The sequence below is a fragment of the Microtus oregoni genome, unplaced genomic scaffold (assembly GCF_018167655.1).
Source record: "Microtus oregoni isolate MIOR12 unplaced genomic scaffold, Mior012 000134F_ref0000037, whole genome shotgun sequence".
NCBI classification, from domain to species: Eukaryota; Metazoa; Chordata; class Mammalia; order Rodentia; family Cricetidae; genus Microtus; species Microtus oregoni.
Window position 1 is genome coordinate 1,115,097 of NW_024544778.1, and position 12,421 is coordinate 1,127,517.

At 51.8% G+C, this 12,421-nt stretch overlaps 1 protein-coding gene across 1 annotated transcript; it reads right to left on the reverse strand.

Annotated features, from left to right (window-relative positions):
- Positions 1-3,642: 3,642 nt before the first annotated feature.
- On the reverse strand, positions 3,643-6,360 carry LOC121444653 (T-cell antigen CD7-like). The gene is made up of 4 exons (XM_041646554.1): positions 6,231-6,360; positions 4,917-5,216; positions 4,566-4,699; positions 3,643-4,008 (listed from the first exon to the last, which is right to left on the reverse strand). The coding sequence occupies exons 1-4, from the start codon at positions 6,334-6,336 to the stop codon at positions 3,904-3,906; spliced, it is 645 nt and encodes a 214-aa protein (XP_041502488.1). The 5' UTR covers positions 6,337-6,360; the 3' UTR covers positions 3,643-3,903.
- Between the last annotated feature and the right edge of the window lie 6,061 nt (positions 6,361-12,421).

Consider the following 12,421-nt stretch of genomic DNA (forward strand, 5'->3'; position numbering starts at 1 on the left):
CGCTTCATGCTGTCTCTCCCCTTAGCTCCCTGCCCCTTCGCTCCCTGCCCCTTCGCTTCATGCTCTCCCTGCCCCTCCCTTACTGCCCCTTGTTTTCTTGCCCCCCTCTTGTTTCCTGCTCCCCATCAATCAAGGGCACTCCAGTAAAGTGTGTTCTGAGTAGAATCCTGATGTGGTGGTTGTTCTTTCTCGGTCGAGAGGTCCGCCACATTGCTCTATGGTGGTGTTGCATGCAGCATCTTGGTTAATCTTTATGGCATCCAATCACTGCATTGTCCCATGTTACATATGAAGGACCCACATCCTTGAGAGAGCCTCCCCAAAGCCCCAAGGGCCAAAAATAAGGCTTATGTGTGGAGTAGCCAAGATCTAGAACCAGAAGTCAGCAAGCCCCTGGTGGCACTGCCCTTGGCTGAGTCCCAAGCCATAGATGTCTCCACTTCCTGCAGGGAAGTGGGAGGCACAGAATTTAACACAGTGGGGCCGGAACTCAGACCTAGCACACGCTATTGTCACTGGAGTCACCAGAATATTACCCAACATGCAAAGCTCATAGTGGTGCTCACTAAGTGGGTGCTTCTGAGCCTGGGTGGGGACGGGGACGTAATTGAAAGACTCATTCCCATGTACCACACCATCCAGGCCTCAATGAAGACAAAGAGGAGGATTGTGGGGAGCTCAGCACATGAGAGCAGGGTCACGGAAAGGATCATGGGGTCCTGAACATGGAGGGGTCAGGAGGACGACCATGAAGTGAAAGCCCTGAGCAAACATGGCTAGGAGGAGGGAGAGGAGCCTGGGGGTTCAGTTCTGTGGACACACGGCCTGTTGTTGCCGGGCGGAGTCTGGCAAGCCATGTTTCATATCACAAGGCCTCTGAGGTGGGCTTGTGGGCAGTCTGCTTATCTTTCAGGAAGTTGCTTCTGAATTGAAAGGAGGAACCAGAGTAGAGTAGCTTCTCTCTGGAACAGCTTAGCTGATGTCAGCGAGCCTTGGCAACCAAACCAGCACTTGAAGAGAAGCAGACCCCCACCTCTCTAAGTCATTCATTCACAATAATCAGGCCCCTTTGTCGAATCAGCAAGACCCTGGTGGCATCCGCTGTATGTGTGGATGTGCCCTTGGCTGAGCCCCAAGCCATAGATGTCTCAACTTGCTTTAGGGAAGTGGAGAGCACGGAAATCAGCCTCCTGGGCTCTGTCCCCTTGCTGATCCTTTGCTCTCTGTGTGGAAGGCTGTGCCAGAAGGAGACTTCTGTTACTGCACAGGGCACAGCTGCCAACATGGTCGCTTTGCAATGCGAGAGGAGCATTTGTATATACGACATCTTCACGGTGAAGGGTGTTGACCAGGCTTGAGGATCTCAGGATGTCAGCTGTGCCCAGCCTGTTCCCCAGGACCCCACACCTGTTTTCTTTTGCCTTTCCTGGTCACTGCTGGCTGGTGGGGCTAAGTGAAAAGGACTCAGCTACAGCCATCCAGGCCCACAGATGCTGCCTGGGGTCAAGCTCTTCTAGACTTAGACTTTACGTTATTGCCCAGATCTGCAGAGGGTTGGTGGCCTCCAGATGCTGAGGAGCAGACCTGATGCAGAGAGAGCATTAAATGATGGCAGACATCACTGTGAAAAATGGGATATTTGGGTATTGCTGGCTACCTGCTCGTTTTTATTTATTTATTTATTTATTTATTTATTTATTTATTATGTATACAATATTCTGTCTGTATGCCTGAAGGCCAGAAGAGGGCGCCAGACCTCTTTACAGATGGTTGTGAGCCACCATGTGGTTGCTGGGAATTGAACTCAGGACCTTTGGAAGAGCAGGCAATGCTCTTAACCACTGAGCCATCTCTCCAGCCCCCAACCTGCTCGTTTTTGGTATGTTCTTTTATCCAAATGTTGTCTTCTTATTCACGGACAAGTCAACTTATAACTTAAATAAATATATTGACTTCTGACCTGTATTTTGTTTAGTAAACATTTCCCTGCAGTTCGTAGTTCTCTATCATTTACTTTTGAGATGTCTTAAAGCATGCAGCTGACGGCACTTGCTTTGTCTCTACGACTTATGCTGGTGGGCAGACGTAGACAGCCTTGGGGCTCACTGTAGACCTCTGGACTTGCGGCTGTCTTAACCAGGTTCTCTTCATGCTGATGGAGGACTCTCTGTGGATGACCCCAGCTGAGCAAAGCCCTCTCCATGAAGGCCTGTAGCGAGGGCCAACCAACACAGGAGCGATGTGTCTCTTCTGAGATGTTAGGGGTAGATCAGGCCTTGGAGCTGGGTCAGTCCAGCCAGGCCTGGATGGAGGACAGAGGGCCTGAGTTTAGGTTTAGAGGGAGGTCTCATGTCCTAGAGGCCTCATTCAAGGTTGAAAATGCACATTTCACCAGTGAGGTTGATGACGCTGTCTAGGAGGCCACCTAGACCCAGGGCAGTGGCCCAGACAGATGGGACTTGGGGCAGCAAGTGAGAGGTACCTACAGAGGGACAAAGGTTGCTGGGGCTTATTAACAGAGGCTTTCGTTGCCCCAGGGGTTTTAACCTTATACGATCCAGGTCCCTGTGACCCTTGACCCGGGTTCTGTCTACACAGCATGTTGGGCTCTTCAGCCTCTGGTGCTCCCGGGGCTCATTCGGGCTTTGCTGTCACTAGTGTCACAGTGCACAGCTCTATTGGGGCCATGGTGGTAGCTTGGGGAGCAGAGGTCAGCCTGGGTAGGGAAGGCTGAATTGGGGATGAGCTGGCAAGACAGGAGGCTCTGTGGGGAGGTGGATGGAGCCGTGGTCTGGGTCCGAGGGTGCCACTCACTGGGGGATTCTCTGACCCCTGTTTTCCAGGTGCACAGAGCAGAGCTATTAAACCCCCCACGGTACAGCTGCTGCTAGTCACATGTCCTGTGCACCTACCTTATTCTGTTGGCAACGGGGAGGGGTCAGAGGGCAGGAGACAAGGGTGGCAGGCGAGAGCATGGAGCAGCTGTGGGGCCAGCACAAATGTGTCTATTTTGTTCTTGTCCTTTCTGTTGCTTCCGGTTATCCCAGGAGTCAGCGATGGGAGGAAGACGAGGGACTGAGCAGCTCACCATGGATCAGCTGACCGCTCTGGCCTCAGTTTCGGGTTCCTGTCCCCAAGAGCAACACTGGGAACTGGGCTGGCCCCCAGGTTTCGGTACAGTGCTGCTGTGGCCTCATGTGTCAGTCCCTAATAGTGGCCTCTGGACAAGGGAGGAGTCTGGGAAAGCCAACACTCACTCTCTTCTCACTGAGGGCCCTAGGGCTGCACCAACAGGGACCTAGCAGGGCTGGGCCCTTAGGAACATGGCCTTTTAGAATGGGTGAGGCTGTTGCCACTGGCTCTTCCCCTGTGCAGGTGAGCTGCTCCTTATGGGGGTGTCTGGAGTGCTGAGCCTCCTGGGGACCGGGGCAGGGGAGTATCCCTTATCCCCGCTTTTGCCCTCTGCTGTTCTCACAGACTCTGGCCACAAAGCCCTGGAGGAGCGACAGTCTGAATCCCTGCCCTCTTCAAGTAGGAGCTGGCTGGAAAATAGAAACCAGGGTCGGAGGTGGAAAAAAGCAAGCTCTTATTTACTTGTTTGTTTATTTATTTACTTACTTATTTCCGGCCAGGCTACTCAAAGGCAGGTACCACATTCCCCCCCCCCCAAGTTTTTTTTTCTCTGATGGCAGCATGGTCAGGGCTACCTGGCTAGGGTAGGGATAGATTGCAGAGCCCTGTGGACTAGCTTACAGAGGAGGAGTCCCACTCACCCAGAAGCACCAAGGGGGCACTTGAGTGCCATGGTCAGGGTGCTGGGGGAGCTGGGCTGGGTGGGTCAGCAGGACCACTATGAACTCTGCTGAAACAAGGCATGGGGCGGGGGACCGTGGGTAGAGGGGCTCACTGGTACGGGTTGGGGGCGCATGGAGTCTTGTGCTTGTAGGACATGTCTTCATACACTACACACCGTGAGTCCTTCTTCTTTGAGGCACACAGTTCCTTGATCTGAAAAGGCAGTGGCAGTGGTCAGCATGGCGACGTGGGTAAAGTGTGCCTGTCTCGAAGCCGCCCCTATCCTCAACAAGCAGTTTCCCCAGACTTGGGGGAGCAGAGCAAGCGTCCATCTGCACCTGGCAGGATGAACTGCAGGCAGGACCCAGGGCCAATGCTGAGCGATCAGGAAGAGCTGACCGCTGTCGGGACCCTTGCCCTCTGTCTCACAGCACACGGGACTCGAACACATTAACACAAATCTCAGGGGCTCCACATATCCCACGTTCATACATGTCCACGCACACTCAAGCATCGCACACAGTGCATACACACGCATGTTCACACATGTGCTGTCTCACTTTGCTGTGCACAGGGGCCTGGCCAGAAGCCCCACACTCTGCCTCTCGGCTTCCCTCTGCCATTTTGCGTCCCTGCAAGACGCCTCATTTACGCCCCTCTGCGTCTTCAGTGCCTTTGACCAGATCTTTGGCCTGAAGCCTTCTGTCTTTCCTTCTGTCAACCCGTGAGGAGGGCCAGCTCGTTGGTTACAGCCATAGGCTCACACTGACCTGTGTCTTCCTCAGCATGCACAGCATCCCGAGGACCAGCCCAATGAGGAAGAAGCCTACAGCCATGACAGCCAGGAGGGAAATGGATGTCCCCTGAGGTTCCTGGGATCTGTATGTCTCCTGGGACACTTTTTCTGAGAAGACGAACAAAAATAACCATTGGTAGGAGAGGATCCTACTCGAGGCCTTAAGGTCGAACCAGGAAGGAGCTACAGCAGCAGCAGAGGGGGAGCAACTGGAGGCTCCCAGGAGCAAGCAGGCTCTGAGCAGACAGTTCCAGAAAGTGAAGAGAAGCTCCTGGGAGCCAACGGGCTCCTGGCCTAGCCAGCAGTAGATGGGGGCATTCCCTACCTCTCACCACAACCATGGTGGATGGGCCATCTTTTATGGTTTTTGTGTTAGCGTGGCAGGTGTAGATGCCAGAGTCTTCCCGCCGGAGGAGGTGCATGGTGATGGTCAGGTTGCTCTGGGAACCGGAGAAATCAATTCTGCCTGTGAAGGTCTCGTCTACTGTGGTGTTGTTTTCCCCATCTTCAAAGTAAATCACATTCTTATTCTTGGGCCAGGTCTTCTTCAGGAAGATCCCCTGCAAGTCCTCACTTGTAGAGCAGGTGATGTTGATGGAATTCCCCTCAGAGGCAATCTTGAACTCTGTGAAGGACCAGCCACCATTACCACTGGGCTGGCGGAGAGATCTTCCCCCTTCCCGCACAGCACATGGGGACTCAAACACGGTAACACATATCTCACGGACTCCACGTTCATACATGTCCACGCACAATCAAGCATCTCACACAGTGCGTACACATGCATGTTCACAGACGTGCTGTCTCACTTTGCTGTGCACAGGGGCCTGGTCAGAAGCCCTGCACCCTTCCTCTAGGCTTCCCTCTCCCGTTTTGCATCCTTGCAAGATGCCTCTCTCAGACCCCTCTCTGCAGGACTGGTGTAGGGACTTGGTCAATCCTGTGCTAACACGGCACCTCAGCGAAGGTGCTGAGGGAACCCTGGAGCTGCGCTAGGTGCTGATACCCCTGTGCTCAAGTTCTGAGCGGTCCACGGCTTCAGGGTGGGCTGTCGGCAACTCTGTTGTGTTCCAGCACTAGGACTTCTTCCTTTTTACCCTCCCCTCCCCAAGGCTCTACCCTTTCTCTCTCTTCTAAGTCAGTTCCATCTCCTCTTTGCCTGCTCTTTCTGGTGCTGGCTGCGTCGCCAGCCTTCCTCCCCTGTCATTTCCAGGCATCCAGAGCCTATGGCTCTGTAGGAGGTGCACATGTTGGTTATGGGATTCCCCACTCTTTCAGAGTCCAGCCTAGTTTGCTCTGCCCAGAGCCCGCACCACCAGCCCGAGGGCAAACCTCGGGACCTCACAGACTGAATGCTGTGCCCTGGGAGCCACGGCCTCCTGTGCTTTCATTGCAGAACCTTTGAACCCTACCACAGGACTTCCCACAGACAGCTGCTCTGAACGGGAACTAGACAAAAACATCCTCACTAGCAACAAAGGCCATTGCTAATCATGTAAACAAAGCTTTCAAGTCTCAGCTCTTCCTCAGACCTGAGGCGGCTCCAGGAGACTCAGGGAAGTCAAGATCAGTGCCAACTCTTCCCAGGCAGGTGTGTGAGGCTCCCCCTGGGAGCCCTACAGTGTGGAGAAATGCTTACCTTGGGCATCCAGGGGGCCAGGCAGGACCATGGCCAGTGTAAGGAGCAAGATCGGCAGTACATCCTTAGACATGCTGCCCAGATCAACCGACCAGAACCACATCATCGGCCACTCTGGCGGAAACACATTAGTGAGCAAGATGACAGAGGCTCCCCCAAAAGCCCCAGGAGAGGAAGAAACAGGGGCGTGGTCTTTCAATTTGGTTGGTGGTAAGTACAGAGGGAGGGCTTCCTGGAGGTGAAGGCAGTCTTGGAGGTGGAGCCGCACAGCAAACACTTTAGTTACATCGCTACTGGACCCCAACTGTTCTCTTTGGCTGGTTGTCTGGTCCACCTCTTCATCGCCCCAACCTAGAGTCTCCACCAGAGACATCGAGAGAGGAGAGATAAGGGCTGGGGCTGTGTCAGAAAGAGAAGGGGGTCTTAGAGTGTTAGAGGCCAGGAGGCAGCTGGGATCTCCTCTGGTTTTTGGTATCATTTTCTGCTGGGACACGCTGAGGTCTACGGTGTCACCTGGCATCATCCCAGAGCTTACCTGGCTATAGCCCTAGAGGAGAAGTCACATATAGGCTAGGCTGTGATTGCTTCTTCCTTAGAAGCAGTGTTGAGTCAGACTGCTGGGTCAAAGGGTGGTCAGGAGCCCCTTCAACAGCAGCCCACCTTCTGGGGTGAGAGTGAAGACCCTGTGTCCGGCTCCCAAGTCAAGGGACATCTAGGACTCTTGCCCACCGTGAAGCTTTATTTGGAGGTACCAGAGCCAGGGTGTGCCACAGTGAGGGTTAAAGGTCAGTGTGTGTACACTGTCACGTAAGGACCTAAATCCAGTTCTTCCGTGGGGGTCCCACTTGGAATTGCTGGAAGATGTGGGTAGGCTGGGTGTTCCAGGGCACACGGAAGAGGAACTTGGGTAGAGGAAGGTCAAATCTGGAAGGTTTTAGCAACAAAGGATTGGGGAGGGGGCAGTTCACGTGTGCCCAACAGAGGGTCAACAGGTAGAGAACCCTGTAACTGGAGAAAATGGGAGAGAACCATGAGGGGAGCTGGGGCAGGCAAGCAGTTGGGGAAATCATCACTCAAGCCCCAGAGGAGACGACCATGGTTACAGGGAAACAAGAATATTCAAAGGCCTTAACCTAGTCTTCCTCCTAGGATTCCTGTGGCCATACAGGGGGCACATGGACTGGACTCCTGCCACCCCCAGGGCTGGCCTTATGGAGCCTTCATGTATGAACACTTTTGACTGTTTGAGGTACCATGTGGCATGTTTCAGAGGTTACAGACACACACGGCTCCGTGGACGGTGCCCAAATGTAACCCAATACTACAGGGGAGATGAAGGCCCAAATATAATGTACTTTATTGATTAAAGAGACACAGACTCTTTTTTTTCCCCTCGGTTTTTCAAGACAGGGTTTCTCTGTAGCTTTTTGGCCTGTCCTGGAACTAGCTCTTGTAGACCGGGCTGGCTCGAACTCACAGAGGTCCACCTGCCTCTGCCTCCCGAGTGCTGGGATTAAAGGCATGCATCACCACCTTCCTGTAAGAGACACAGACTCTTATGTCCCTGGGCATAGGGCCATAGCCTCAGGGGCACTATGGTAGTGGCTTTGGAGGTCATAGTCACCAGGCAGTGTCTTTAGCTCAGGGCTTCATGGTTAGGTCTCAGCATATGGTGTTCAGCAAGTGTTATGCGTTCTTTTTTTTTTTAAATGTTTCTTTCAATCGTATTTCCCAGAAGATGATGATTTCTTCCATCCAGTGATTTACCGTACTCATTTATTTAAAGATCGGAATCACAGAGGTTTACCCGCAGACTGGGTCACAGCACAGCATACGTAGGGGGAAAAATCACCCAAGTTGAGATTACCATGAAAAGAAAAATGAGTCCAAGAGGAACAGAGGGTGAACATGGGGTGAGAGGGCAGTCAGGGTGGGGATCTCTAAGGAGAGGTCCTTAGGGAGATTAAGGTCTCCAGAAGCTTTGGTCCCTAGGGCTCCCTGCAGGCAGGCACACTCTGCCCCCTTGTGGTGGTAGCCGGATGGCGTTGCTTGGACGGCTAATACCAACTGCTCCTGGAACCTGACCGCTGTGAGTCAGAACAAAGCAGTGTGACCTTGATCTCCTGAAGCTAGCTGACTGGTCGCTGGCCTTGGAGACTACCAGAGAGAGGAGAGCGAGATGATGGGTTCTGCTGAAGTCGTGTGCTCTCTCTCTCTCTCTCTCCTCTCCCCTTCCCTCTTTCTTTCTTTCCCCCTCCCTTTCTCCCTCTCTCTACCCTTCCCTCTCTTCCTTGGTCTCTCTCTCTCTCTCTCCTCTCCCCTTCCCTCTTTCTTTCTTTCCCCCTCCCTTTCTCCCTCTCTCTACCCTTCCCTCTCTTCCTTGGTCACTCTCTCCCTCTCTCGCTGTTTCCAGAGTCTCACTACGTCACTCTGGCTGGTATGGAATTCCCTATGTTGGTAAGGCTGCCTTGGACTTACAGCGATGGTCCGGCCTCTGCCTTCCAAGTGTTGAGTTTTAAAGGCAGAAACCACCACTTATAAAAGGCAGAGGCTGTAGAATCTGAAGGTCAAGGGAAGTGAGAAGCAAACCCCCAGGGTTTTTAAGGGTTGTGCTTTCTGAGGTCATTCACAATTTATTTAGCAGCAGCTGGATTTCTAGACGCTGGGTGAATGCATCTCTTGTTTCCTGTGGCTTCCTTCTAACATGTGGCTTTGCCCTGTGGGTTCCTTTTCTCTGAATTTTGTTGGGGTTGTGCCTGTGAATGCATGGCCCCACACAGGATCAACCAGAGATGTGTCTAGCGTCCTGGAACAAAGCATGGTATAGCTAGCTGTTTCCTCAGAACTGAAACTTTTCCCTCCTCGAGGGAGGTGGGAGGTTCATCAGATTCTGGAAGCTAAGCAGGAAGCTCAGGAAGCTGTAAGATTCTGGCAGGCGATGGTGGCACACTCCTTTAATCCTAGCACTCGGGAGGCAGAGGCAGGAAAATCTCTGTGAGTTTGAGGCCAGCCTGATCTACAGAATAAGATCCAGGACTGGCTCCATAGCAACTGAGAAACCCTGTATCGAAAAACCAAAAAATAAAATATAAAATAAAATGAAAAAAGAAAGATAACTGTAAGATTCAGGAGGCTTCTCTCCAAGTTGTAAAACGAGCAAAAAATTTCTATGGAAAGAGTCTGTACTGGGCTGGAGAAAATGCTCAGACCTGAGTTCAATCCCCAGTACCCACGTCAGGTGGCTCACAACTTCCTGTAACTCACCTCTGGCCTCGTGAGCACTTGCCCACACACAGACAAAACACATAAAATAATAAAAGTAAATCTAAAAAAAAAAAAACAGAAAAAGAGAGAGAGAACAAGAGAGAGAGTGTGTGTGTCTAGAAGATTCTAGCCTGGCGACGGTGGTGCATTCCTTTAATCCCAGCACTCTGGAGGCAGAGGCAGGCGGATCTCTGTGAGTTGGAGGCCAGCCTGGTCTACAGAATGAGTTCCGGGACAGCCAGGGCTACACAGAGAAACCCTGCCTTGAGAAAGAGAGAAAGACAGACAGATAGACAAAAAGATAGACAGACTATGGTGGTGCTAACTGCAAGCTGGGCAGAGACCCAGGGGCTGATAGAATCAAAGATAAGGTCAGGGAGAACACTGGAACGGGCCCTGTGAGTAGTAAGACATGCAAACTGAGGCCAGCCTGTCAGGAAATGGAACATTCTCATGGCTACCTTTTCCTGTGTGGTATAGGATGGTCTGCTTCTTTGTGGCGGTGGTTGCAGGCTTACGGAGAACAGTCAAGTAATAGAAATCTCAGCTCCGGCACAACATTCTAGCACCCACAGATCCCTTTACGTGTGTTGGAGGCAGCGGCAAACCGGGGGACGTGTGCTCCGGATTTTGGTTTAACCATTTTCAAAGAAACCGGGCACCAATGGCTCTCTGAGGTGCCATTAACATAGCATTTCTCATCCCGCCCACTACCCTAAACCTCTCCAGCCACTGAACTTCCCGTCCCCTGGTTTCTCTTTTCTTATAAGACCCAGTCTTTTGGCTTTGTGCTGTCTTGGCCTCTTGGGTCGTCTCTTGGCTCCATTCCTGAACCTCCTCCTCTTCCATCCCTCTTCTCTTCCTCTCTTGCTTCCCCCACCCCTCCCGTGCCCCGTCACACCCGGTCCCATCTGCTCTCCTGGCCCAGTTCAGTCTAGACCCTTCCAGATGTCTCCGACTCTTCTCTCTCATATCCACAATAAAAACCTTCTCAACTACAGCTAGGGGCAGTCATGTCCCCATTTCCACTCAGCACCTTATTAGGAAAATGAAACGGTCTCAGACCACAATACCAAATCCCTAAATTTCATCCTCCCCTTAAGTGGTCTTAACTTATAGATATTTCTTTCATGTCTTAGCTTCTACCTTTGTTAAAATCCCTGGGCTGGAAAGATAGCTCAGTGGTTAAGAGGGTTTCCTTCTCTAGCAGGTGACTTGGTTTTGGTTCCCAGCATGTGTTTGGTGTTTCTCACAACCCAGTGCTACCAGCCCAGAAGTAGCACCACCCACTGTGAGTCTCTCTCTCTCTCCAACAGAGAAAACACACCACAGCCTTGCCCATTGGCCGATCTTGTGGAGTCATTGTCTCAACTGAGGTTCTCTCTTCTAAAATAACTCTAGTTTGTAGCAAGTTGACATAAAACTAGCCAGCACATCCTTCTTGTGCACCTCAGCACTAATTCAGGAATGGAAAGCAGAACGTGGGCAATCAGACTCTCCTCCTCCTCCTCCTCCTTCTTTTTCCTCTTCCTCCTCCTTCCCCGTTCTTCTTCTAAGACAGCCCTGGCTGTCCTGGAACTCGCTCTGTAGACCAGACTGACCTGGAACTCAGAGGTCCACCTGCTCTTCCTCCCGAGTGCTGGGATTACAGGTGTGTGCCACCACTGCCCGGCCCAGACTGGCTTCTTATGTCTATCCTAACATGTCAGTGAACTCAGCTATGGGATTAGCATGTGCCAGCAGCTCACGAGGTCTTCCAGGACCAGCTTGATCCTCTGCCCTCAGTCTTTCTCTAGAACTGCCAAGCCTGGCCCTGGGAGAGGGATGCGGAGTCTATGCCCATTCATGAGGGACAGTGCCAGCTGGGAGATGGTGCCCTGGAGAGGCACTGCGTCTGGCTCTCCTGGTTACTAATTCTCCTGGGTCCAATCACCTGCTTAACTCTCCCGTTTTGCTTTTACTTACTTAATGCTCTTGTGCAATTGTTGGAGATTACGAATCCTTAAAGCTTCAGCTAGTGCTGTTTCGAGAATATCAGTTTTCGCCATCAGCACCAGTGCCTGTCTACGGCTCTCAAGGACTTCTCAATCTCCAAGAAGATGTCACTCTCCAGCCTCAACCTCTTTTGATAACTACTCCTCCCTCCAAAACGCTGCTCAAGCCTTTTATGACTTATGGTTCTATGACCCTGTATCGGTTAAGCAAAACCGGCCAGAGTACCCCCAAAGCCTCTCTCCACCGTGTAGCTGTCCGGAAGAACAGAGCTTCATCTCTGTCATTGATTTGACATTGCTGACCTGGGGAGAGACAGGTCTAGAAACCAAAAAGCAAAAAAATAAAAACAAAAGGCCCGAATCTAGCAGTTAGATACTGACTCTCGGAGTTTTCCGAGCGACTTGTGATGCCTTAAGTAACAGCTCCCAATGACCCCTGACCCTCGCCCCTAGTGACCTTGGTTGGTACAAAAGTTACTACTTAAGAGGCAGTGAGAAAGCTGGATTTGCTCTTGCAGAGGACCTGGCTCCAGGCATGCATGTTATGACATGCAGCTGCTTATGATTCCAACTCCAGGGGATCAGACGCCCTCTTCTGGCTTCTGCAGGCAGGGCACTCACATACACAACTCCCACCCTGCACCCCACACATAGACACATAATTAAAAATAAAATCTTTAGCCAGTCATGGTGGTACACACTTTTAATACCAGTACTCAGAAGGCAGAGCAGGTGGACATCTGTGAGTTTGAGGTCAGCCTGTTCTACATAGTGAATTCCAGGCCAGCCAGGATTACTTACTCTGACCTTGTCTAAAATAAAACAGAATAAAAATCTACAAAAAATAAAAAAATAAAAAGATAAATGGGGTGTGGTGGTGCATGCCTTTAATCCCAGTACCCAGGAGGCAGAGCCAGGTGTAGCTCTGTGAGT